The 26,128-nt window shown below is 50.8% G+C and overlaps 3 protein-coding genes across 6 annotated transcripts in view; 2 read left to right on the plus strand and 1 right to left on the minus strand.

Annotated features, from left to right (window-relative positions):
* Positions 1 to 15,985, plus strand: part of PPP2R5D (protein phosphatase 2 regulatory subunit B'delta) — a 35,305-nt gene extending 19,320 nt beyond the window's left edge. For all 4 annotated transcript variants that reach the window (XM_067292663.1, XM_067292665.1, XM_067292664.1 and 1 more), the window contains 5 exons: positions 2,006 to 2,133; positions 5,966 to 6,067; positions 11,677 to 11,749; positions 12,241 to 12,357; positions 12,724 to 15,985. In XM_067292663.1, coding sequence (XP_067148764.1) covers positions 2,006 to 2,133; positions 5,966 to 6,067; positions 11,677 to 11,749; positions 12,241 to 12,357; positions 12,724 to 12,861 — 558 coding nt within the window. In that variant the 3' untranslated portion in view covers positions 12,862 to 15,985. The remainder of the gene's footprint in view (positions 1 to 2,005; positions 2,134 to 5,965; positions 6,068 to 11,676; positions 11,750 to 12,240; positions 12,358 to 12,723) is intronic.
* On the minus strand, positions 15,864 to 17,164 carry MEA1 (male-enhanced antigen 1). The gene is made up of 3 exons (XM_067292667.1): positions 16,888 to 17,164; positions 16,677 to 16,785; positions 15,864 to 16,579 (listed from the first exon to the last, which is right to left on the minus strand). Exons 1-3 carry the CDS (start codon positions 17,131 to 17,133, stop codon positions 16,416 to 16,418), a joined length of 519 nt encoding a protein of 172 aa, XP_067148768.1. The 5' UTR covers positions 17,134 to 17,164; the 3' UTR covers positions 15,864 to 16,415.
* A 475-nt stretch (positions 17,165 to 17,639) lies between these two features.
* The window catches only part of KLHDC3 (kelch domain containing 3), a 38,133-nt gene continuing 29,644 nt past the window's right edge, over positions 17,640 to 26,128 (plus strand). Inside the window, exons 1-2 of the mRNA XM_067292668.1 lie at positions 17,640 to 17,732; positions 24,263 to 24,509. Coding sequence (XP_067148769.1) covers positions 24,356 to 24,509 — 154 coding nt within the window. The 5' untranslated portion in view covers positions 17,640 to 17,732; positions 24,263 to 24,355. The remainder of the gene's footprint in view (positions 17,733 to 24,262; positions 24,510 to 26,128) is intronic.

Below are 26,128 nucleotides of genomic sequence, written 5' to 3' on the forward strand. Positions count from 1 at the left end.
GTGAGTACTAGGGTTGACATGTGGTGGGAGATGGTGAGACTCCCCCACCATGTAACAAACTCATCCAAAGTGAAAACTAGGCTGATTTTGAGCTTTCAGTGGACTCCATCCTGCTGCACTGTGCTTTTTGGCACCATGTATTGCAGCAGCCTGGAGCTGGAGCAGAGATGCTGTGCCACCTCCTGTTTTGGCTGGCAGATGCTGTATAGAGGAGATCCATCCAGCATCACCATGTTGAAGTAAAACGAAGCTGGCTGCAATATTGGAGTGAGGCCAGCCAAAGCTGGAATTAAAAGCAAAGAAGGTGCTTTGTATTAATCTGGTGTAGGTGATACCAAGGGAGGTATAGTGAAAGCTCTGGAAACTGCTTCTTCCTTCCTTGCTTCCGCTGAAAGGAAGATAACTGTAGTACCAGGCTAAAAGAATCTCTATGGCTGATAGTTTCAGGGTTTAAAGTCTCCAGGGTGGTAGGACCTGCTAGCAGATCCTAGAAGGTGTTCTTGGCCCACTGCTTTAGGTTGACATGAAGAATGCTCTGGAAGAAGATACACTGCTTGCTGGTGAAGCACACGGCTGACCCAGGTATGGGTGGGGTATTAAATAGTGACATATCCCTTCCCCAAAGTGAGCTTGACTGCACAGTGAGGCAGATTGGCTTCACGCATGTCTTGATACAGAAAGGTGCACAGTCATTTGTTTAGAAGCCAAAAATGAGGTCACTCATTTTTTAAAAAGATCACTATTTCCTGGAAAGAGTGACTCTGGAAAGGATTTGGGGAGCTTGATAGAAACTAGCTGGGCATGGATTCCTGGTGTGGTGCTGGAAACCACAGGGCCAACATGACCTTTGGGTGTGGAAGTACAGTAGGATACTAGGGACCTGGAATAGAAAAGAGCAAAGGCTAGAGGAGAGAAATCCTGTACCTCATAGCAGTCCTTTCCCGCTGCCAACTCTTTCAAAACAAGACTGAAAAACCTGGGCAAGATGCAAACACTTCACAGCCTAAAGGAACAAACCCCGAAGGCTTCCTGTACAATGAGGCTGAACAGTCTCAGTGTCTGCAGCTTGACAGAGAGCAAAATTGGGAACTGACTTGGTGAGCCTATGAGTGCCTTGGTGGGGGAGAGGTTTCTGTGAGTCAATTACCTGTTAATGCAGTAGACAAAGGCTTAACAAGAGCTACTAACTGGAAACCAAAGCTAGGTAAGCTTGAACAGGAGATGAGTTTCACTTGGTTTACTCATGTGGAACGGTATGTTGAGGGGACGCAGTGAGTTCTCCAACTGAAATATAAAACTGGGACTAGATGTCTCTCCTCCTAGGTTTTTGTTGTGTCATCCTCAAGCTAAGGCTAAATGCAGAAATTTACACACCGGTTTGGTGATCTGCATTGCCCAGATTTCTGGTTAAATAGGAGGAATTGTGCTCAAATCTATTACTATGTGGAAACCTGTTAGGCTTGTTTGACTTGTTAAAGCAAGGTGGCTGCCCCCAAGGTTTTCCACATTTTCACCCTAGCTGAAGAAGGTGGTTGGATTGTGGGCCTGGTGACAGAAGCATGTTCCAAAGCTCAGGGAGACAGTGTGTTGTGGAGGAGATCAGGTAGGAATAGCTCTACAGAAGCCAGTCTGAGGAAACAAAGTACGCTTGGAGCTAATCTCTACTACAGTCTGAAATGGATGACAGTGTTGTGCTCAAGTGTTGTGCAAATGGCGTTGGAGTCATCAGTATGTCGATGTTAGACTTGTCTGGTCAAGAACATGACGTTTCCCCAGGAAAGCAAGACATGTTTGGCAAAGGCCAAGGGAAAAATTCTAGGCGGGGGGAATGAATGGCTGTGCCAAAGGTGAGAAGATCAGCCCTGCTGCCTGTATTGCAGGGAAGCCATTACTATTTAGCCAGGTGGTGGCAGACTCTGGGCTCAGCACTGTGCACATTGTCTGGGTGCACCATGAAAATTCCTGGAAGAAGCCTCTCCAACAATGGGTTTCCCTCCCACTGCAGGTGGCAGAGCGAGCACTGTACTATTGGAACAACGAATATATCATGAGCCTGATCAGTGATAATGCAGCCAAAATTCTGCCAATCATGTTTCCAGCGCTCTACAAGAACTCCAAGAGTCACTGGAACAAGTAGGTCTTTCTGCATGCCCTGGCACTTGCTGTGCATGCAGGATTGCTTGGCCCGCTGATGATCTTGGGGTATGCTGCTACGGCACAACGCTTGGTGTGGAGCCAGAGGGGATGTGATGAGTACCAACATGGGGGAGAGCAACAGCAGACCATAGTGGCCTGCATCTGCAAGCACCTTGGCGGACAGCTGATGCGAAGCCCTTGGGGCTATTGAATCTACCCAGAGTTTGATACCTGCATATCTCTAGTGCTGCAGGTCTCTTGAGGTATGTTGTAGGCTCTCGAGCAGATTTCTGGCTGCTCACAAATTGATGGTCACCCACATGTTCTCTGTGAGCGGGGACCTTGGCTAATGCAGCGCCTGGCTGCGCTCAGGTGCAGAAAGTACAGAGAAAGCAGAACCAGTCAGGCAGATGTCCGATGCCAAACTGCCTCCTGTGTCTGCTCCCTCCATACTAGTCTGTCGTATGATTCTCCCGTCAGCACCCTGCTAGCCTTTCTTCTGACTGCTTGTTCAGTTGATTCCTTACCTGTTTAGTGAAAGTTATAAAACTCCCTTCCTTTTGATGAGTTAGCTAGAAATAAGCAGCCTACAGCTGAGATCCTAAAGACTTCCAGCAAAAATACCGGAAGACACCCCACCTTGTCTATGTATTCTAGAGGATGAAAAAAAGGCAAAATAATGTCTAGGGAGACCAGGTTAAGCCAGGCCTGGGAGTGTATTGTGGTAGCAAAGGCACGGTTGCGGGATGAAAGTCGTTTGCAGACAGCTCCCCACTGGTCTGCTGTCTCAGTGCTTCCTTCCCTTCACAAACTTGAGGCACCTGTCGAGGATGCTCTAAAGAGTGGGGTGAATGTATTAACCTCTCCAAAGCAGAGCCTGTGCCCCGTCGTCTGTGCTCCCTCTTGCTCCCCAACTCTTTTTTGCTTTTGCTCTCTCTCTCCCTGACTCTCTGTATCTCTCGCTCTCCCCTGCTCTCTTTCTCTCGCTTGCTGTCTGCCCTGCTGCCTGTCTCTAGCTCTTTTGCACACACTCCCTGTGCGCGCTTTTGCCTGAGCGCTCCCCCCATGCATGCATGCGCTTGTTCTCCCTGCCATGTGCTTTTGCGTCCCCGCACTCTCTGCCCGCTCCTTTTCTCACACATGCTCCCAGCTGCTCCCTTTCTCTTGTGTGTGTGCTCTCCCCCGGCTCTTTCAAGGGTGCGCTTGCTCTCCCCGCTGTGCGCTTTTGGGCCCACACGCTTTCCACCTGCTCTTTTTCTTGCTCGCTCTCTTTTGTGTAGGTGCTCCCCCTGCTCTCTTTCATGCATGCTTGCTCCACTCCCTCTGCGTGCACCCACTTGCGCTCTCCCCCCTGCTCTCCTTTGCGCGTGCTTGCTCTCTCCCCCACGTGCCTTTGCACTCACGCTCTCCCGCTGCGCACTTTTGCGCTTGCACGCTCTCCCACTGCTCTTTTGCTCGCTCGCTCTTCCCTGCCCCCTTTTGCACCCTCTCCGCACCCTCTTTTGCATATGCGCTTCCCTGCTCGCTCTCCCCCACGTGCTTTCGCGTGAGCGTGTGCTCTCCCCTGCGCTCAGCTTTTGCGCTCATGTGCTCTCCTGCGCTCCCTTTCACACGTACACTCTTCCCGGCTCTCCTTCGCACGCTCTCTCCTGCCTGCTTTTGCTTGCCCGCTCTCTCCCCTCGTGCTCTCCATGCGCAAGCACTCGCTTTCTGATCTTTCTTGCCCACTCTTTTGTGTGTGGGCACACTCTCCCCTGCTCACGCTCTTTTGCGTATGGGCTCACTCTTTCCCCCTCCCTCTCTTTTGCTGGCTCTTTCTTGCTCTCCTTCAACTCTTTTTTGCTCCCTTGCTCTCCTGGGCTTAATCTCTCTCCTGCTTGTTCTCTCTCTCTTCTGCTCACTCTCTCTCTCAACTCTTTTTTGCTTGCTAGCTTTGCCACTGTTCTTTTTTACTTGCTCACTCTTCCTCTGTGTTTTGTTTTTATTTTATTTTATTTAAGCTCACTTGCTTGCTCACTCTCCCGTGCTTGTTTTTTCATGTGTGAGCTTGCTCTCCCCTGCTCGCTTGCTCTTTTGTGTGTGGGCTCACTCTCCCCTGCTCTCTCTTTTGCTCCCTTGCTCTCCCCCACCTGTGTGCTTTTCTTCACTCTCCCACTCACTCTTGCTCCCCCTCCTGCTCCCTGGCTCTGTTCTGCTCATGCTTCCTGTCCCCCTGCTTTCTTCCTCACTCGCACCCTCTCCCCTGCATGCTCTCGCTCTCACTCCCCTACTCTCTCTTTCTCTCCCTCTCTTTTGCCCTGCTGCTCATGCACTGTCACTCCCCCGCTCTGCAGCTTGCGCACTGCCTGGCCCCTGTACTCCTGTGCTCTCGCTTCCCTGTGCTCCCTGCCCACGCTTTATCTCGCCCCCTCACTTTCTTGCTCTTCCGTGCTCTCCCCGTGTTGTCTCGCTCTCTCCTTTGCTTGCTCTGGCTCTCTTGTGTGTGCTCTCTTGTGTGTGCTCTTTCTTGTGCTCACTTGCTCTCTTTCTCACTCCTTTCTGGCGCTTTCTCCTCTACTCTCTTTTTCTCCCTCTCTTGCATTCACTTGAATGTGCTTTCTGTGTCACGCTCTGTCACGCGCTCTCCCTTGCTCTCTTCTCGCCTCTCTTCTCCCTCGCAAGATTCCTGCATGCGCTTTTCCTCTCATGCGTGCGCTCGCTCGCTCTCTTGCTCACTCTCTCACGTGTGCTCGCTCTCTTGCTGTCTCTCCTTCACTTGGGCTCTGTCTCACTGGACTCTTCATCTCGCCTGATCTTTCACTCTGTGGCACTCGCTCCCTCTCCTTCCTTTTCTCTCTCGCATGCTCACTCTCTTGCTCTCTGTTTCACTCGCTCTGGTTCTCTCTTGCGCTCTCTTTCTCTCCCTCTTCCCTGCTCTTTTTCTTTCCCCCCATGTGCGCGCTCTTCCACACTGTCTCTCTCACGCTCTCTCACTCTTTGTTACTTGTTCTTTTTTGCTCTTTCACTCATGCTGTCTCACACATTACCTCCCTCTCCCCCACTCTCTTGCTCTCTCTTTTTCTCTCCCTTTCTCTTGCGCCTTTGTGCTCGCTCATATACCCTCTTATTCTCTCACTCTTTTGCTTTCTTTCACTCTCACTCATGCACTCTTGCGCTCGCTTGCTCTTATGCTTTCACTTTCTCTCCCCTGTCTCTCCCTGCCCTACTCTCTCGCCTGCTCTCTCCCTGCCCTGCACTTTTTTTTTTTTTTCCCCCCTCTCTCCCTCTCCAGGGATTGCTGACGTGAAGGTGGCTTTTCTTTTGAGGTGCTCCTTGTGCTTGTTCCCATTTCTACATGGCTACTGAGTACCTGTGTTCTGGACAACTTGGTGACAAAGCTCACAAGTGAACAGTGTTGGGCAGTCCAACAAAGCTGTCATGTATTGCAGGATGAACGGTGTGGTGCCCTAAAGCTAGATGAGTTAAACCCCTCTTCAGAACAGTCCTGAGCAGGTCCCTAGTGTTCTTCCTCTCCAATCTCTGATCACAAGAAACAGTGTTGAATGCCTGTGTTCTGACTGCAGCCATAGGGAGTGCAAAGAGAGCCATGTCAGTGGCTTGCTCTCTCTCCCCCATTTCTTCTTCCCTGTGCCATTGTCTAAGGTCCTGGGTTTGTGGAGGGATGTTCGCATACTAAAAACTGGGACGATGCGGAAGTCTTTGGTCATGTTGCTGTAGTATACAAGTTGCTGTTGCTGCTAGCTCTTGTACGTGCTACTGGAGCTACATGAGGGCTGAAAACCTGGCGGATACCACTGTGACTTGTTCTCCTCTCCTGATCTCTTTGCAGGACAATCCATGGGCTGATCTACAATGCGCTGAAGCTGTTCATGGAGATGAACCAAAAGCTTTTTGATGACTGCACACAGCAATACAAGGCAGAGAAGCAGAAGTGAGTAAGGGGTTCTTGCCAAGTGACTTAAGCTCATCCTGGAGTCTCCTTGGGATACAGTAACAGCTGGTAGATGTCAGCAGGCAGAGGGGAATTGGAAAGGCAATGCAAATCACTGTCAAAAAGGAAGATTTCTCAGAAATGAGTAGGTGTAGGGACGATAGGGACGAGAAGAAATAAAATGTGGTATGAAGGTCAGATCAGATAAAAATCTTTTCTGCAGAAGCAGGTAGCTGAGAAAGGAGTAGCTGAGTTTGCTGGGTCGTGAGGAAATAAATTGCAGTATGGAGGATACACGGTTTTGCAGAGAAGCTTATGCTCTGCCTCAGAAATATTTACCACCTTGTGTATATCCTGGTGACCCCAGTGGAATTCCTGCTGCTTTATAAAGAGTCTTTGCTGAACAGCTTTGCTGCAGTAGGCATAATACATCTTTCACCCCACAGGATACCTTCAATTTTCCAGTAATAAAGATGGAATAAGACCTAGAGTTTCAAAGAGAAAATGATGGGGATAAAATCTTAGCTCAGCAAGTGCCTGTGCTGTCATGATGCAAAGAGAAATAACCCTACTCATTCTGCTTCCTTGCATTTGTTTTGGTGATCATATGACTTGTCTCAGTGAGTTGAATCAAGCATGAAGGAAATTCTTCACTTTCTTTCTGGGTCAGTTTTCTGCTGGCTTAGTGAACTGAAATACTGCTTCTTGCATTCTTTGGTGAGCCAGGGCTGCCAAACGAGAGGAGGAGGGGAGAGCAGGACTACCCTGTTGGCAGCGGGGAGCTGTTAGAAATGTTCAGCCGTTTTGTGAAAGAGCAATAAATAGCAAAGCCGAGATGTGAATCAGAGCTTGGAGATGGGTAACCTGCATAAGGAGATGTTGTTACATCTAAATTGGCAGCAAGAAATAACTTTTTTTTTTTCCCCCTTCTAGGGCATTTATCAAGCCCGCTTCTAGGTGTGCACATGTATTTTAAGTCAAAGTGATGGCACTATTTACTATGAGATCTGACTGGTGTTTTCCATTAGGAGCCCCGCTCCCTGCAGCTGCTTAACACCTGTGCTGAGCTGTTGAGGGTGAGACTGTTTCCAGGACCATGTGGCTGATGTAGGATTGCTCTGAAAAAGCTCAACAAACCAGTTAGATCTCTGAGAAATGGATGGGTAGAGCTGTACTGGTTTGTGCTCTGGTTAAAAGATTACGATGATCTTTTTCTCTAGTGCCTCTGCCTTTTAGGCCTCAGAAAAACTTGTGTTGGGTTTCAGTCAAGGATATACCTTTTGCTGTCTTAGCTAACCAAGTTTGGTAAAACGTTAGTTGAGAGCATTTTGCAGGGGGGTGGTGGTGGTGGGGAGATATCTTTTAGCAGCTGATTGTCAAGAAGACTTTACCTACTATGAGCGTGGTGCAATCCCCTGGCTGAGCAGGTTTTCCCTGCCCCAGCGACCCACCTAAGCAGGCCTTTATGGGCTTCTGTGCTAAGAGGAAAAACAAGGCTGGTGTTAGCACCTCCCCACCAGCTCTTCCTGGCTTGAGTAGTGTGAAAAGGTCTTGCTCTGAAGGGAGGCTTGAGGTGGGAGTGAAAGTAGGTTAGTAGGTTGCGGAAGGTCTGTGGGAGAGGTGGGGAGCCTGAGATGGAGGTTTGAGGGTGACAAGGGGGAGGAGATGAGGGTGGGCTGGGAAAAGATGAAAAAATGTTGTCAGGGAGTGGGAGGGAGCAGCTGGTTGGGGCAAGGAGTTGGAAAGGAGATAGAGACCCTGGGCTGAGGTACAGTGGGGAGGGAGATGTTCTTGTCAGTGGATAGTGGGAATAGAATAGGGCAAGGGAACAAATTAGAGGAGGAGGAGAAGGAAGAGGAGGTGAGAGACCAGGGCTTTGTTGGGCAAGGGGCCTGGGACTGGATGGGATGTAGGACAATGAGGGAGAAAAATAGAATGCACTTGGGAGGATGGATAAAAACCTGGGTTTACTAGAGCAATGTGTCTCCGAGTTCTTTGCTCAAGTCCATTGTGGAAATGTCATCTCCCTCCATGTCTTTAAAACTTTTGCAATACATAAGCAAGCCTATGTGCACTTAACACTTTGAGTGTATGTTCTAGAGTTTAGCAGAATAAATACTTCATTGCTAAAATGAAGGGGGGTAGAAAAAACACGTTCTGCAGGCAGGAGAAAATGGTGTTTAATGGCGTCTCCCCTGTGGAAGGTGGCAGTCTCATAGCTGAGGAGTCCATCTTGGAGCTGGGGATGCCGTTTCTGTGCTTGCCCTAGCTGCCTGCTGCTGGCAGAGTGCTGCAACCTGTCCTGATGAGAGCAAGCCCCACTGCCTTCCCCGTGCTGCATCCACAGCTCATTTCGACTGGCTCTCCAGTAGAGATCACTGCGAGCCACAGCCTGCTGCTGTGCTGTACCGTGATGTGATGCTGTGGGTTTGCAGTCACTTGCTGTTTCCTTTTCGAACATGGAGGTTTAAACAGAGTAGAAGTAGTATTTATTTCTAATTAAAACCGTTGGAGCAGTGAAGTTGAGTGTCTGGGTAGTAAAGCAGTGTTCCTAAGGCTGTGGGAACCTTGACTGGATTGTTGTGATGCAGGATCAATCTTTAATGATGTCATCCTGTTTTTTTCCAGAGTACCTCTTCCTTAATCGGTGAGACTGAGAAGAGTTTGAAAAGCAGCAGCAGCCTCTTTAGTGTAGACAAAAAAGGAACAGAAGAGATGTATAAAACCTTTAAGAGGTTATCCCAAGGGGCGACTAGATAGAGATCTTGTGCTATGAAGTAGAAAGCAGCAGCTTGCAAAGACTGCACATGTGCAGAAACCCAGTAAATGTGAAACAATGAAAAGGAAAGATCTTGTGGACACAATTAGGCTTTGACCAGGTGTTAAGAAACCTGCTCAGAAAAGGGTTCGCCGTGATTTTAATTGCTTACCATGCCTATGAGTGACATGCCAGTTCGGGCCTGCCACCACTGCTCCCCTTGCTATGTAGCCACAGCCGTTGGTGCAAGGCTGGGCATGGAGAGCCAGCCTGTTTCTCCAAGGTGTATGTGGAGGGTCTCTGTTGTCCAGTGCAGATGGACTGACTGCCTCTTGCTAGTTACCCTGGAGGTTTTGAGGCTGTTTGAATTATCAGAGCCCTTTGGAAAATAGTAGGGAGGTTGGGGCAGATGATTAGTGTCTTCTCCTGAAGGTGATGATTGCCTGAGTGGGAATCACTGGGCCTTGCTCTTTGAGGGGACAAATAATCCCTGCTCTTCTGTGAAAGGTGCTAGGGCTTTGAACACTGCCTTTCAATAAGTGTGTGGTCAGCATGCCCTGGGGCTCATCCTGACCTCTGTGACACCTCTCTATGGTGGCAGCCACCTTGTCTCCTTCTGTGTAGGCCACAGCAGCAGGAGGGAGAAAAAGATACCTCCCAATATAGTTCTTTTCTAAATGTCCTGCCAATATAGGGCCCTAGTGGCCCCTGACCCGATGGGGTCAGGAATGAAGGGAGTTGATGAGGTGAACATCACCTAGAAAGCAGGGCTGGGAGGGCCTTGATTAGCTGCTCCCATGGACTTGGCACTGCCTCTGAGGCATTGCTGTTTGCAGTCTCTCTGGAGAAGTAGGGTGCTCCAAAAACTTATGTGGATAAGTGACGTTCCTTCAGATAAAACTGCAGTGAAAATGTCCTCGTGTAGGAGGTAAAGCCAGTCTGTGAGTTAAGAGGTGGGGAGAAAACTTCCCCTACAGCATGATGTTGGACAGCTACAATAATGCAGTTGAGCCAGTCAACATTACATTAATCAAAATAAAGATGAAACTGTGTTTCCTTCTTTGAAAATACCTGTTTGGCTGAAAAGGGTGATCAGAGATGTAAAGCATTCAGCTTTTTAAAAGCGTTTCTTGTAGTGACACTGGGTATTCTCTTTATGAGTTGAACTTTTACCGTGTCAGCTGAGCACATGTGACAGGTTAACAATGAGTAATCTAATGGTTCTCAAAGTACAATGAGGAGTGGAGGGCTTCCCCTAATGCTATGCAGCATTGCTCTGGTGATCTGAAAGGAAAGAGCTGGTGTCAGAGAAACACACAGCTGAACGGCCTGGGTGAGCGCCATTTGCTCCCTCTGTACCGGACTGATAACGTGAGATAGTCCAGCCAAGCAAAACCAGCTTTGTTGCAGTAGACTTGATGCCAGCAAGATAAATACCACCTTGGAGGGCAGTGACTCTCACAATGTGAGGCTGTTAGTGGACAAACATCTCAGTCTGCGCTTCCAGTGACAAGACGGGAGTAATGCATGCATTTCTGTTTACCACACGTCAAAAAAGGTGCTGCAGGAGATAGAAAAGAGCTAGAGAAGATGAATGCTAAGCCTTGGTTGCAGTCCTTCGCAGAGCTCTCCAGAGCTCTATCAGAAAATGAGGTGTGGTTTATTATTATTTTTTTATTATTATTATTTTTCCCCTCACTGTTTTCTGATGGAGCAGCCTGCTGCTTGAATGCTTGGCAGCTTCGTTCTCGTTTCTAGCCACCTTTCTTGCATATTTTTTGAGAGAGTATGAGGTGAGATGATTACAGAGCATAAAAGCTGCCTTAGCATGGACACAAAGAGCAGTAGAGAGACCAGTAGCTCGCATGTAAGACGGAGAAATACAAATCGGAAATAAAGCAGAAATTCTAAAATGTAGAAGAAAATAACAAGGAGTGGTGGATATGCTCCTCTCTGTCTGCAGGTGGAGCTTGGATGCTTTTCTGGAGGATACCTTGTTTACATCAGTGGTTGTGGTATGCCAGGACTTTGGGGAGAAGTTCACTGCCCTGGGGTTCACAGGCAGTCACACTGAATGGTCTCTTAAGACCTTAAAATCTGTGTCAAGTCCAAGAGTTGTGCCTGGGGGTTCAGGTAACTCTCTGGAGTGCTATGTTATGGCCAGAGAGAGAAAGGAGGAACTGGGGGCACTTGAGCCCCATCTCTGTTAGAAATGGCAGTTTGTACCTCTGTCTGTGTGGGGTATTGGGAAGGAGTATCCAAACTGCTGTCACTGCTTTACTCTAGAAACTGGGTTCTCGCCTCTGCTCCTGAAGCAGAAGGTCAGGGAACGAGTACCTGTGCGGCCCCCCTGCTGCTGCCTTGTGCTCCGAGGGGAGGAGGGAGCATGTCCACCTGCCTCCCCCTGGGACTAGCTGCAGTGCATCCCTTCCTCTTGCTGTACCCCACCTTTAGTTAGAATTAGGGCTCTGTAAAGGACAGAGCAGTTATATCCCTTGCCTGTGCCCTCCTGCTGTCCCCATGGAATCACAGAATCACAGAATGGTTGAGGTTGGAAGGGACCTCTAGAGATCATCTAGTCCAACCCCCCTGCTCAAGCAGGGTCACCTAGAGCACGTTGCACAGGATCGCATCCAGGTGGGTTTTGAATATCTCCAGAGAAGGAGACTTCACAACCTCTCTGGGCAACCTGTTCCAGTGCTCTGTCACCCTCACAGTGAAAAAGTTTTTCCTCATGTTCAGATGGAAAATCCATGGTCCCCCTGACCATCCCAGTTCCCATCTTCCATCAGTGAAAGGCACCCCTTTCCCCAGGAGTTCATGCTTGTTCTCTCTCTCCCTCTCTCTTCAGGGGAAGATTCAGGATGAAGGAACGAGAAGAGATGTGGCAGAAGATAGAGGAGCTGGCCCGGCTGAACCCCCAGGTGGGTAACAGCAGGACCTAGGACAAATGAGACAAAAATATGCCGGGGTCTAGCTTGTGAGAGCAGGCTCTAGCAGCCAAGCTCAGCCCTGTGCACACAGCTCCAGTGACAGTCTGCCCCTCCCAAGCCCCAGTGCCTTGGGGACACTGGTAGTATTTCACCAGCCTGGCCCTCGGCAGCATTAACCTCTAAGTAATGCCATACAGAGAGCATGTGTGTTTGTGTCAATCATGGATTCCTCTGCCAGCCATGAATAAATGTGCAGGGAGCTGTGGCTCAGTCAGAGGGCACCAGTAGGGATGGATAGAAGATGATACAGGTAGGGGCGGATGGAAGAAGACACTCCTTTCCTGCCTGTGCACTGCTGCTGTCTTTGTGAGCAGCGGAGAGAGCAGCTGGAAGAAGCGTGCCAGGCTCTGGTAGGGTGCTGGAGGGGGGAAGGCTTGGCGTTGGGCAGCATGCTCACCCCCGGCTGTCTGTGTTGCCTGCAGTACCCCATGTATTATGCACCTCCACCACTGCCTCCTGTCTGCTGCATGGAAACAGAGACCCCAACTGCAGAGGACATCCAGCTACTGAAGAAGACAGTGGAGACAGAGGCTGTGCAGGTGTGTAGATGTCTCAGGTCCTTCCACAGTCCCTCTCAGACCAGTCAAGGCATGCAGTCAGTTTAGTGCCCAGTGGTCAGGACTTCCTGCTTCCAAGTGCTCTGAGGGCAAATGCCCCTACTCTGATCCTCTGATTAGAGATCAGGTCGTTGCCTGAAGAAGTGGGGTTTATCTGTCCTTCCCACTTGGGAGGAAATGCAAACAGGGCTTTTCTCTCTGTCCAAGTGGTCTGTGTGTGGCTCCCAGCCTGTTCTGCAGCATGCCCCTGCATAACTGAGAGCAGTTGGAGTCAGGCTGGGGAGGCTCAGACTGTGCAGGGCTGCAGAGATTTGTTGCTGGTCCCTGACTCCTTTGGTTTGTCTGTAGATGCTGAAAGACATAAAGAAGGAGAAGGTTTTGCTGCGCCGGAAATCGGAGCTTCCTCAGGACGTCTACACTATAAAAGCCCTGGAGGCCCACAAGAGAGCAGAAGAGTTCCTCACCTCAAGCCAGGAGGCTCTCTGACGGGCTAGGAGCTGGCGCGGGAAGCTCTGCCCCATCCCTTCCCCCCAGGGGTCACAGAAATGCACTCGGTTCTCATGTATAACTAAGGAATGAACATGGTGAGCTGTGCCTGTCCTCCACTCCATCCGCATCCCCCCAGAGTAGATCTGGTTTTGTGTTGTCCCTTTTATGTTACCACTGCCATGTTCTCCTGCTTTTCCTCCTCCCTCTTGCTTCTCCACCTTTCATATGTGCGTGAAGGGAGCCTGCCTGGCCTGTGATTGCATTAGCCCAGGTAGGAGTCACTTCATTTCCAGCCCCTGCCCAGTTCTTGCTCTGCCCAGGGACCAGAGCCTCCCTGGGAGGGAGGAGCTGCTCCCCTGCCTCTGCTGGCAGCAGGGTGATCTAACACAGGCTGATGGGAGCTGCTCTGGGCTACCTCTGTAATCTGCAGGGAGAACTGGGCCCCTCGGCAGCTCGTCTCTGAGGGGTGCCTGAGCTCGACAGAACCATGATGCGATTCATCTCACTGACTACGGAGATCCTGGCTGCCCAATTCGGCCTGCCAGAGGTGGGTGGCACATACCCTGTCCCTGCTGCCTGGCCCGGGTGAGCTGGCCTGAGACGGCCGCGTGCGGGTTGGCACACTGCTGCAAGCCCTGTGTGCACATCTCTGCCGTGCCTTCCCCAGTGCTGCCTGTACAGCCAAGCCCTGCAACGATGGGAAGTCAGGCTGGGTTCAGGGCAGGAATGTGTGGCAGAATGAGTTTGTGAGGGCTCTGCTGTCTCACCGCCCTGCCGTGGGGTGGTGTTCTGCAGCTGGAGAGTCTCACCTACAGCAGAGATGTTCACTTCCGCCTTTCTTTTGCCTCCAGCCCCCTGTTCTGTTCCCCTGTCTGTGGAGTGGGGGTTCACTGCTTCACCACCCCTGGGGAAACTGGGTGTAAGCACTACATACTATTGCTTCCCTCCCCTTAGGGCATCCTTAGAAGCTCTTTTGTGGGAAAATGATTTCCTTCAGCTGTTTGTGTTGCTCCTTGCTGAGTTGTTTCCACCCCAGCATCTTGGGTAGTTGTAGGCCCAGAATTAACTTGACTTTTGCTTTCTTCCTCTACCTGCTCAATTCAAATACTCCTGCAGACCTCCCTTTGTTGCTGTGTCCCATCCATGCCTTAGCTCTGCAGTGGCTGGAGTTCCTAGGAAGCTTGTGCTGCTAAAGTCATTCCTGCAAGTTAGTGGAAGTAATGGATACGCGTTATGGGGCCAGGCTGAGTTTGTGAGTGTTCAGTTATCTCTTTATGATCAGTGGCTAGCTGCTACTAGTGAACTGCTTCTGCAGGTGCCCTGAGCAAAATTTATCTTGCCCTGTTACTTCAGCACCTGCTCTGTGGCCTAAGGCCCTTGTTAGTTATCGCATGGTGCACTGGGGACTTGCTGTGGTCATTTAGCCTTTAGAATGTACTTGCCAATAGCCCAGGGGCTTGTGCAGCACTTGGGTGCTACTGTAATCCAGCTCTCGAGCTTTGTCCCCTACCTTTTGTGGTGCAGATTTCAGCCCCAGGATGAGGTGCCACCTCTGAGGCTGGCTTGCAAGAGAAAGAAGGGGGGGTCTTCCTTGCTTATCTGCCATGCTTGCTTTCTTGACGTGTAAGCTGGAGGGGATTTGCAGCAGTGTAGGGAGCTTTTGGGGCCGATGCTAGTCTGACCACTGCTTTGCAGCGTTGTGGGATGCTGCAGAAGGTCCTGGTGTATCTTTTCCTTGTCCTCACCAGCAAACTGCTTCCCAGGTCATAGATTCTTCCCCTGTGATCTTACCACTGGCATGCAGCATATCCTTCCTTTCTTCAGCCCCGCTGCTCTTAGTTGTTTTCCCTCAACCCAAATTAAGCTGGTTTTTCCTCTGTGTGTCCTGTACACTGCCCCCCCCCTTGCCCCCAGCCCTGTGTAGCTCTTTTTAGTGGAGCTTCTTTCAGTCTGGCCTGTTAGACATGCCACCATTTCTTAGGAGCAGCTGGCAAGCGTGAGTATATGAGAAATCATACGCATCACGCAAGACCCTGCCTCCCCTCTGCTGCATGCAATGGGCCAGTTCATCAGGAGATCTATGAAACACCTCAGGGAGGTTATTGCTTATTTTGAATGTTAGTCTGAGCTCATGGTCAGCTGCCAATCAATTACCTCATGCCTGGCACAGCATGTAGACACGCACTGGGCAATTCCAGACAACACACAGGAGTGGCAGGTGTCTCTAGGGCACAGGGGAGACAAAAGATTGCCGAGTGCCACCTGCAGCAGGGCTTGGGCTGGGGAGGATGTTTCTTCCCTTTGCAGTACAGAGTCTTTCCAACTTGTCTGCTTAGCATTGTGTTATAAGCTGCCACCTCATTTTTAAGAGTGCTACAGCATGTATGTGCCCTCACTAGAGCCTGCTTGCTGCTAAGAGTGGCCGCATTTCCCTGCTGTGGGCTCTTCTGCCTGCAGAAGGAACTGAGACTTCTGGTGCACAGAGGCCGTTGCTGTCCTTCAGATGGTCTGTCTCCACCTGCAGTCCCCTGCCACATCCAGAGGAATAACGGTGAGACTGTGCCCTGCACAGGGGCAGGATTGTAATGCATCGCGACTACATGCTGTACAGCTTGGATGTTCTCATAGCTTTGTGTGTATTGTTCTGGGTCAGGGAACTTATGTTTAGTACCTTAACATTACTATTAGTTTGCTGCCTATTCATTCCAGTGTCCTGGACATCTAAGAAGGGGACCATGTGAGAAGGGAGGGGAGTGTGTTAACCCTCTCTGCCACACGTACTGCTCGTACGCAGGCCTGTGTCTGCCATGTTACAGCTGTCCCTTGCTCCACACTCAGTTTCTAGCATTAGTGCTCATTTCTGCCTATGCCTTTTCCCACGTCAGCCAAACGGACAGAACTGGAGCTGCCTCTTCCACTTCACACGGCTCCCTCCTCATGAGGGAACAAGCAAAACTACTGCATTCACCCCCTGGACACAAGTATTAAGCTGCTTACAGTTCATATGTACATATGGTGTACTTTATTTTCAGTAGAGCATTACATAGTATGAAAGTGTTGGATTTTGTACAGATGTCCCTGTATGTACAGAACTAAATAAAACCAATCTCTTGGAAAGACACATTGGACTCCACCTCTGATATGCCAAAACACAGCTGCTTGGCCTGCTAGGAGGGGCCTGAGCATGGAGGACTTCTCCAGCACTGACAGCACGAGGACAAATCCAGTGTTTGTCCCGCACCAACCTCAGTAAAGCCAGTCAAACCCCCTCCCTCCACATGCATACATGGGTAGGGAAACCAGTCTAGTAACTCCAAGGTGGAGGACCAGGAAGCCAACACAAGGACACCAACCACAGTGACTTACATGCCAGCCAGAACCTGGAAAGAGGAGCAGGAAGGGAAGTCGGACAACGTCGATGGAAGAAACGGGAACGTCAGGGCTGGCAAGTCCTATCGTGGCCCAGTTCAGAAGCGGCACCTGTCACCCACCTCATATGCATGACCAAGGGGAGGACACGAGCGAGCAGCCCCAGCCCTGTGGCTCAGGCTTCACTTCCACTCGGGCCTGGGGGTGCTGAGGCTCTGCCGGGCCTGCAGTGTGCGCTGCACCACATCCTTCCACTGCTCTTCGGAGATCTCGCTGGCCCACGCTGGGACACCCAGGCTGGGGAGCTTCACGCTGGCCATCGTCCTCTTCACCAGCTCCACGTGCTCTGGGGGACAGAAGGGTGTGAGACGGGGAGCGGCTCTGGGAGGCCGAGCCCCGCTGCCAAGGGGGAGGTGGGAGAAGCCAGGGGGAGGCGCCGCTACCTGGGTCCATGGGGATGGAGCTGCGGCTGCTTTGCGCGGCGGCGCCTTCCTCCTCCTCCTCTTCCTCCTCGCTGTCCGCCGGGGGGTCGGGCAGGTGCAGCCTCAGCATCTACAGCATGGAGGGAGGGAGCGGGGTGGCTGCGGCCCTGGGACCCCCCCTCCCTTGCCCGCCCGCCTGTCCGCGCAGGCCCCGGGCCCCCCGCGGCGTTACCTGCAGCCGCTCCTGGAGGCCGGGGCCTGGCTCGGCGCAGCTCGCCGGGGCGGCGGGCGGGCCTTGTTCGCCGGGGCCCGGCTCCGCTTCCTGGCTCAACGGCTGGTACAAGTAGCCGCCGCCGCCTTCCTCTTCCTCCTCATCTTCCTCGTCGCCGCTCCAGCCCGCCGCGCCGTCCGGGGCCTCCGGCGGCCCCGGCTCCTCGGGGCACACCCGCTCCGGCCCCATGCTCCGCGCCACCGCCATGCACCGGGCGCGGCGCCGGGCCGCCCCCCCGCCGCCGCCCGGAAGTGCCGCCTCCGCCGCCGGGCATTGTGGGGGTTGTAGTCCCGTGGCGGGGGGACTCGGGGGGCTGGGGCCTGGTCAGCGCCAGGCGCTGCCATGTTGGGATCAGCCTGGCACCCCCCGTTCCCGGTCACAGCGGTGCGGGCGTCGAGGAACCCCCCTGGGCGGGGACGGGGAGCCCACTGCCCCCGAGAGGCCCACGGCGCCGTGGGGAAGGGTGGGGACGTGGCGTCCCCAAGGGAAGCGCGGTGCCCGCGGGGGGACCCGGCCCCCGCTGCCCAGCGGGGAACGTGGCGCCCCTGGGGGGAGGCGGCGGGCGGTGCTCCCCGGAGGGTGACGCGACGCCCTGCGGAGGGGCCGCCCGCGGTGTCCGCAGCCCGCCGGGGGCACCCGCGCAGTCAGGGCGGGGCGGGCGGCGGCGGCGGCGGGGCAGCGGGGACCCGGCGGGCGGGGCGCAGCGGCGGTTGGCGGCTGTTTGGGGCGGCCGCGCACTACAAGTCCCAGGGTGCCGCGGGCGCGGCCGTTGGATCCAGGCTGCTGAGCCGCCTTCCCGCCGCCAGGTACCGGGCTGCGGGGCTGCGGGCGGGAGCGACCGGCCGCCGCGGCGGGGCGGGGGCTGCCGCAGGGCCGGGGTCGCTGCTCCCCCTCCGGCCCTGGGGCGGGAGAGGCCTCGGCCGCCGGTGCGGGGGCAGCGGCGGAGGCGAGGGGTGGCCGCCCGGGGCCTGCCCGGGGGCAGCCGGGGCGCGTCCCCCTCCTCCCCGTGGGGCTGGCCGAGGCCCGCGCGTGGGGACGGGGGTCCCCGCGCTGGGGCTCGCCTGCCCCTCAGTGTGACCCACCCTAAAGACCTTGGCGTGCAATGCCCGGGTGCCTTCCCACACTTGCGTGTGTGTTTTCTCGAGTTACGTTTTCATCGAGGCTTGGCAAAACTGATAGGTTTTTAACTTCCAGCCTGTTCCCTTTCTGGCCCCCACGAGGCACAGCCGAGGCTGGCATCGGTGAGGGCTGTGAGCGTGCCTGGGAGTTGCAACCGGCCGAGAAATGCTCTGCCTGGAGGGTCCTGTGGTCGGTGCGATGCGAGGAGAAAGCGGTGGTGCCTCGCGTACGGCAAGGGACATCATGCTGGCTGCTCCCCTGGCTTTCCTCGGCGGGCTCCCTTCTCGGGGCTGCCTTCAGCGTTGCTGGATCAGCTTGACAGTAACCAGAAGATGGGGAAAATCCTTGGCAGGAGGGAGAGGCTGAGGCACAGGATAGCTTTGGTATGCTTCATAGGGAAACAGCAGCCGAGTTTGGGAGACAAGGTGAGGCAGGGGAGAAGGCTGTTCAGTTAGGTGCAAAATCTGTGCTCGGCTTCTGGCAAAAATAACCGAGTGGAGGCCATGCTGCTATCTGCAGGTGGGGACATAGAGATAAATTTCTGCTCGAGCGTTTGAGATTCCCAGTGTCTAAAATGAGACCCGTCTGTGTTAACAAGCTCAGTGGCTGTTCTAGCACAGTCTAGTTGTCCTGGTGCTGAAATTACATTGCGAGTGCCCCAGCTACTGAATGTGCAAGCTTGCAATTTCATCCTGCCTTAGCATAAATAGCCAAAGCATCAGATAAATGTCAAGCATGAGCGAAGAAATCGTGTTGTTCTCATGCTATCGCTAACAGTAAGTTGGATGTGCTTGAAATAGAACTGTCTATATGGATTGCTGTGAGCTGGCTGGGCTATTTTAAGTGTTACTAAACCTTGTGGCTGGCACCTTTTGGGAGACAGAGGACTGAGGCAGCCACACGGTAGGGACTTGCTCTCCTGTACAGCTTTTACAGAGGCCGAAGGCTGCTGCGCTTGGGGTGGTGCAGTCATTCCGGGGGTGACAAAGACACAGCCTTGGAAAATCCTGGCTGCTTCCTGTGGGGTTTCTCTATCCTGCTCTGGGAATTGGCTGAAGTCTCTGTAGCAAGGCTAATCCCAATAGCTTTTAGAAACGGCTGAAGTTTTTTTTCTGGGTGTAGAAGAGCTAGCCAGCCCAGTGAACTCCTTGCACAAAGAAGTGAGTTCAAGAATATACATTTTGTTCGAAGGCTGTGGTCTGGCTACAGTACTTGAAGCTTGTCGATAGCCTCCTATTTTGAAATGTTTTTGTAGTTAATTGTAAGGCTTGAAAATAGAAAGTCTAAAGCAAATAGGCAGAACAGCTAAAAAAAAAAGAGATCTCTGACTGGAAAAACCCTAACTACTCTTTTTTTCATCTATGCCACTTTGCTCCAGTGACCACAACAGATTTGGAAGGTATTCTTGTGGAAAATTATTGAATGAGTTTTTTGGTGGTTTTTAGGTGCCTGTATGCTGTATTGGTAGACTCTTGTGAGGTGCCAGCTGGGACAGTTTGAATGAGGGTTGTTCTGGACATTATCTGCAGCTTCAAGCAACATTAGAGCCAGAGATTTGGGAAGTTCTTTGTAGGTGTTGTATTCAAAGAACATAGAGCTGTCTTAAAATCCAGTTGTCCTCTCTTGCTTAGCAATGAAATGTCCTGGCCGAATTGCTGCATTCCTTTTGCTGGGTGTCAGCATTGATGAAGAACAAGGGAAATGTTGAAGGACGTCCATGGTTGTTTCTCTGCTCACAGGCTGGGAAGCTTCTGCTTGTGGTTAAGTGCTGTGTCTGACTGCAGTAGTGCAGTTGACAGTGTCAACAGAGGCAGTCGGTGGTCATGGCATGGCTGTCGTTGCACTACTTGCCCAGAAAGCCTGTACCTGACCTTGTAATACCGTGTACAGTAGATGGAGGGCTTCATGTGTTTCCGTGAGACCGTAGCAGGTTGTTTTGAGCACTTTTGGTTTGACCTCCCTGTGCTTAGTGGCACAGAAACAACTCATTGCTGTGCCCACTTAATTTCCAGCCAAGGTCAGCATCAGGCACTTCAAAGGAAGGACTCTGCAATGGTAGGTGAGGTGTAACCTGCTTTTCGAAATGTTCTTACTGCTGGCAACTAGTGACAGGACCTACAGGGTTTCAACCCAAATGTCTCTGTGTTCTGTGCAGGGCAGGTGCATATTAAACTGGGGAAAGGGAGAGTGTGAATATCGTGTGGTTGCTGTCCACCCGACTGCAAAATGAAATGAGAAGAGCTGTTAGTATTTGGAGACATGAAGAGGCAATAAGCGCCTCAGTGAAAGCCAGCGGTGGCTCAAGCAGAAGCCCGTGTGCTCTGCGCGTGAGCCCTGCGTGCCTGTGCACGGCGAGCATGCTTGATGCGTTGCCACCTCTTCTCCTTGCTCAGAATGGCGGGGGGAAAGCCGGAGATTCCTGACTGATGGCGAGAGAGGGAAGGCCCAATTAACAGAATGTGCACGACTGTGGTTTCTTTGGTTCTGTTTAGTCTAGAAAAACCTCGCTTCCCATCCTGTAAGAAACCTGTGCTTATTTTGATGGAGCTGCTCTGCCTCCCTGCAGGCATGTTGCCATAGTTCGTGGGGGCTTTGGGATGCAGTTCCAGCTGGACAGGCTCGGTGGGTCCCAGCAGATTCCTTGGACCTTTAACCAGCGTGAGAGCTGCTCTGAAGGAGATGCAGCTCCATGTGCGTGTGCTTGCACGCGGAGGGGTGCGCTAAGCAGGGTTCAGTAAAGGGAGGTATGAGAAGCTCGGGCTCTGCGAGAATCCCTGTAAAGGATAGCTGTCATCATCTTATCCTGCCAGCTCTTGGCAGTAGCGAGAGCTTCTGTGACTTAAATGATTCAAGCTTAATCTCTCTATTCTGTGAAAGCGCTTCCTTTGATCCATCTCAAATGTCAGCTCCGCTTTCCTTTGGTTTGTGGTGCAGGGGGATGCAGAAGCACCTGGCTCACCTCAGCTGTGAGGCTTATTGCCTCCTGCAGCTGAGACCCTCTTTGGTTCTCTAATGCAATTTCTCTCATCAATGCTTCTGCATTTTATAGCCTCGATCCCTGTTGCCAGAGACTGAAGTGAGAAATCACAGGATGTGTTTTGCAAAACTTAATGTAATACAGTTAGGGAAAATTGTTTGATATTGGTTTTACTGTTCCCCCCCATCTGCAGGCTGTTCCCTGGGTAATCTTTAAAGCTGAAGGACTCTAAGGCCCCGCTGGCTTACGGGAGGTGTATCGGTGCCTCCTGTTAGGAAGTCTTCATGGAAAAGAGGTTGGAAAAGGGCATATTTATGTCCTCATTTAGATCCTATGTATTAATATTGGGACTCAAATTCCTGAAATGGAGTTTGACTACATGTGGGGTTGTAGGGCAGGAAGTAAACAGTTTTCCCCAACAACTTGTTTAACTCATGCTTGCAGGTAGTGTGGAGTAATTCATAAATTCCTGTGGAATCGCAGGAGAAAAAAAGTGAGTTTGGGACAGGAGGTGGCTCTAAAGAATGATTTCAGAAAAGACAGTGTAGGGGAGAGGCTGAGGCTGGGTGAGCCGAAAGACACAGAAAGCCAGATGCAGAGGAGGAGTGGAGGGTCTTGGTGGGAACATGACTGTTGGGTGGGCAAAGAGGAGAAGAGGTGAACCTGGGCATGACTGAGAAGGGAAGGACAAGTGTCCCAGGCACTTGGCAAAGGCAGGATGGCATAGTGACAATTTCAGGGTAGGGTTGTGGCCCGTGGCAGAAGCAGCAAATGGAGTCTAGATGTTTTTATAAAACTGCTCTTAGTGGAAATGCAGTTCCTAGAGAAGAGCACAGGGGTTTGAAAAAAGAAAATTTTCATGGCAGCTGGTTTAATCTTGTGTTTTGTTCTTTAATATATGATCCTGTAAAGATCATTTCATATGTCTGACTTCTGATTATTTTATTTTCTTATAAAGCAGATGAGTTTTTAGGCATACCCTGGGTCTGTTGAATCACAGTAAAAAAGTATCCTGATTAATCTTCCTGTTTATTATGAAGGTGATATATTTGACGTGTAGTCACTAACCTAAATAACATGATCATCCCCACCACCACCTCAGGTGTCTATAAAACTGTTTTGCTTTAAGGTTGGTCATCTCTGGAAAAAGCTTTTGGAGTAAGTTAGGCCTTGTGTAAGAATATAATTGTAGCAAACAACATTGTGACATTGTTACTACAGCATAAACATTGTTTCCTACAGTGTAACAAACAGGAGCTTGAGCTTGAGTCTCAGTTGACCAGGTTAACTTCTTAGGATGTATAGCCTTAATTTCCTGCATTCATGTGACTAATCTTAATTATGAAACTGTTCAGACAGGGAAGCCAACTCTTGCTGGTAACAATATATTAAGTGAAAGGAAGAACCTCCTGAGCTGATAATAACATATTCCTTGGGCAAACATCTCCAAATGAACTCCCAGGAGTGAAGAAGAGTTTTCCTAGCCTTTCTGGCATAAAGGCAAGCTTCATAAAATGTCTGACTGCCCAAACATGCTATTACACTCTTTTACCCCTGGAAGAACCAAGCAGAAAACTCATTAACAATGTTAAATTCATGCTTTTAATCTTCCAGGATCAGACTCCATTTTAAGGGTGTTGAAAATATTGACACTGCGCTAGTAAGTCCACTTAAGTTACTTGAAGGGTCTCTTACAAAATCACTTAACAATGAAGTGATTTTGTGGAAAGTTGTGGGGGTTTTTTTGTTTTGGTTTTTTTTCAATTGATAACTCATGATTGAGGCAAGAAACGAACTTCAATGACAATATGTGAAACTTTCAAAACAGCCTAAAAGGTGACTTTGGTCTCCATGGAAGCTCGTCTATTTTGTAGCTTTAGGGAGGACTTCTACAAGAGCTGCTGTCTGACTTAAAAAATAAAATAAAATAAAAAAATTTAAAAAAATTAAAAAAAGAGAACTGCTAGAGCTGAAGTTTGGGGTGGTTCTAGATGTACAGAGAAGTATCCCCTATAGCAAAGTGGGGCTGTTCCTGTGCTCTGCTGGAGAAAAGTTTGATGTGACCATGCAATGCTTTCTGCTCAGACTTCCCTCCAGCTCTGTTCCCCAGCTGTAGAGTTGGGGGTGGAGAGGGGGTGTGTGGGTGGGCCAGAAAGCATGCAGTGCTCAGTCTGGTAAGGGGTTGTACAGTCGCCTAGGTTGCGAGCTGTGGTCTTGCTTGGCCGGAGGGCTGTGGCAAGCCTGACTACTCTGCAGCATTTGTCTGTGACTCCACGTGGAGCAGCGCAGCATGGTACTGCCCCTCCTTCCTGGTGTGCTAGCTGCTCTCCAGCTACTTCAGAAACTTTAGAAAGGAGGAAAGTTTGCCTTGCAAAAACTTAGTACTTTCCAAATGGAAAAGGACTTGAGAAAGCATGTAGGGAAGTATCTTTTAGTTGTCATTCTAAAGCATCCGCAAATTTCTTAACTTCCCTGTCAACCTTAACATCTGCAGAAAGCATACTGACAGGTTTAGATTTGTTCTTCACTGAGAACTGACTGTTATGGTTTGGAAGCCCTTGAATGGTTTTGAAAATTGGATGATTAGCTATGTCTTCCAAGGCACTAGAACCAAGCAATTAAAGAGGGAATTTTCTTTAGGCTGGCTGAAACATTGACTTCTCTTTTAGTGGCTGTTTTTCATCTGGGGGAAAACTGTTAAAGACTTAGACTGACCTGCTTTTTCAGAGGTGTCTGAGCAGGACTGTGCTCCAGACCCTTAGATCCAAAGGAGCACCTCCACAAAAATCAGCAGTGGTAACTTCTCCAAGAGCTGGCCTAAGCCATCCGTTTGAAGCATGAAGTTTATCTGTTTCTAAACTCAGTTAATATATTACAAAATATTCATTGTTATGCCTGAATTTGCTTTGGGAGAAAGAGGAATTATTCTGATCCTTGTTGAAGAGCTTTCTCCCCAGACCAGGGGGTTTCTGTTCTCTCATGTTTATTTAAGCTGGACCCTAGTGCTCAAACCAATGAGTCCGAATGCTGGTATTGTAGTGCACCTTCATATCAAGTAGTCCTAGCCTTGTTTGGGTTACAATACCTTCTTTGTATTCCTTTCCCCAATGGAGAGTAAAGCCTTCTGTGGTGGGGAAGTAGATGAGTGAGGATATAGCAACACGACCTTTGTAGCTGGCATTCATGGTAGGAAGACCTGCAAGGTGGATGGTGTTATTTTAGTGTGTGTCTTTGTTACAGAGCCAGGTGACGTCTGTGCAGCATGGTGGTGGCCCGAGAAGCATGACGCTGTGGCGCTGGGGGCCCTGAAGGCCGGCGGGCTCGTGGGGAGGAATGCTACGGTGGGCAGTGCACTTGGAAGGCGGGCCCCGGAGGGTGAACCACGCCGCTGTGGCCGTTGGGCACAAGGTGTATTCCTTCGGCGGCTATTGCTCTGGAGAAGACTATGAGACTCTACGGCAGATTGACGTCCATGTTTTTAATGCAGGTAAGAGTGCTACGTCCTTTTGGTGCATGAGGGAATGGCTCTCTGGGCTCAGTTAGCAGCTTTTCTTGTCCACCACTGCTGAACAGCAAGATGTTATGCTCTGTTGCATGTCTGACTCTAATTTCCAAAACACTTATCCATGTCAGTGGGAGCCTCTTCCCTTGTGCAGCCCTGTATTTTCAGCTTCAGGAGCAGGGCACAGAGGGGCTGTAGTTCAGGAAACTGCTATGGGAAAGACTCACCAGAAGCAACTATATAGTCAGCAGCTTGTTTCATCCCTTTTCTCAGTGAATACTGGCTCAAGAATGCAAAGAGAGGCTATGTTTAGTTGAATCAATTCCCCTGTCCAGTTTGCAGTGTGACCATGCTCAGCTTCATGGAATCACAGAATGGTTGAGGTTGGAAGGGACCTCTAGAGATCATCTAGTCCAACCCCCCTGCTCAAGCAGGGTCACCTAGAGCACGTTGCACAGGATTGCGTCCAGGTGGGTTTTGAATATCTCCAGAGAAGGAGACTTCACAACCTCTCTGGGCAACCTGTTCCAGTGCTCTGTCACCCTCACAATGAAGAAGTTTTTCCTCATGTTCAGATGGAACTGTCTGTGTTTCAGTTTGTGCCTGTTGCCTCTTGTCCTGTCGCTGGGCACCACTGACAAGAGTCTGGCCCCATCCTCTTGACACCCTCCCTTCAGATATTTGTATACATTGATAAGATCCCCTCTCAGTCTTCTCTTCCCCAGGCTGAACAGGCCCAGCTCTCTCAGCCTTTCCTCATAGGGGAGATGCTCCAGTCCTCTAATCATCTTTGTAGCCCTCCGCTGGACTCTCTCCAGTAGTTCTATGTCTCTCTTGTACTGGGGAGCCCAGAACTGGACACAGTACTCCAGATGTGGCCTCACCAGGGCTGAGTGGAGGAGAAGGATCACCTCCCTTGACCTAATAATGTACCCCAGAATACCATTGGCCTTCTTGGCCACAAGGGCACGTTGCTGGCTCAAAACCTGGCTGGCTCTTCCCTGTAACATTGAACTGCCAATATGCCAAGTTAAGTCTTCAGGTTTAAATTCCTGAGCTGTTTCACTGTGGTGGCAGCTGATAACTGCTGCTAGCATAGTGGAAGTGGCAGAACCATGTGGTTAGGATGGAGGCCTTCCACTTTTGGTAGCAGCTAGCCACTAGATATTGTGAAGATTCACAGTGTGGCTCAGCGAAGCAACTGGAACTGGAGTTATTCTTGTAGGGTAACCAGTGTGTCAGGAACCAGTTGGAGTCATCTGTCCATGGAGCACTTCCCTGTAATTAGGCAGGTGGCTGAAAAACTGCACTGGTGCTTGGATGGGTCCAGCTGAACAGATGAGAAGATGAACTTGAGGCAGGACAAAAGCAGAGAACCAGTAACTAGTTTTTCAGACTTAAATTTTTCATGCCTAAACACTCACTAGCACTCAGGTGGGATGCAGATAAAATTACTTTGTCTGTAGTATGTAGTGAGTTCACTGCTTTAAGTCTGACTTTTGGAGAAGACAGCTACTTGTGCAATAGTGGATAAGGTGGTTGGTTTACACACAGCCTTTGAGATGATCAGCTCACGGTGCAGAGGGGAGCAACACTCAGGATCT

This window comes from Apteryx mantelli, chromosome 3 (assembly GCF_036417845.1).
Source record: "Apteryx mantelli isolate bAptMan1 chromosome 3, bAptMan1.hap1, whole genome shotgun sequence".
In the NCBI taxonomy this organism is placed as follows: Eukaryota; Metazoa; Chordata; class Aves; order Apterygiformes; family Apterygidae; genus Apteryx; species Apteryx mantelli.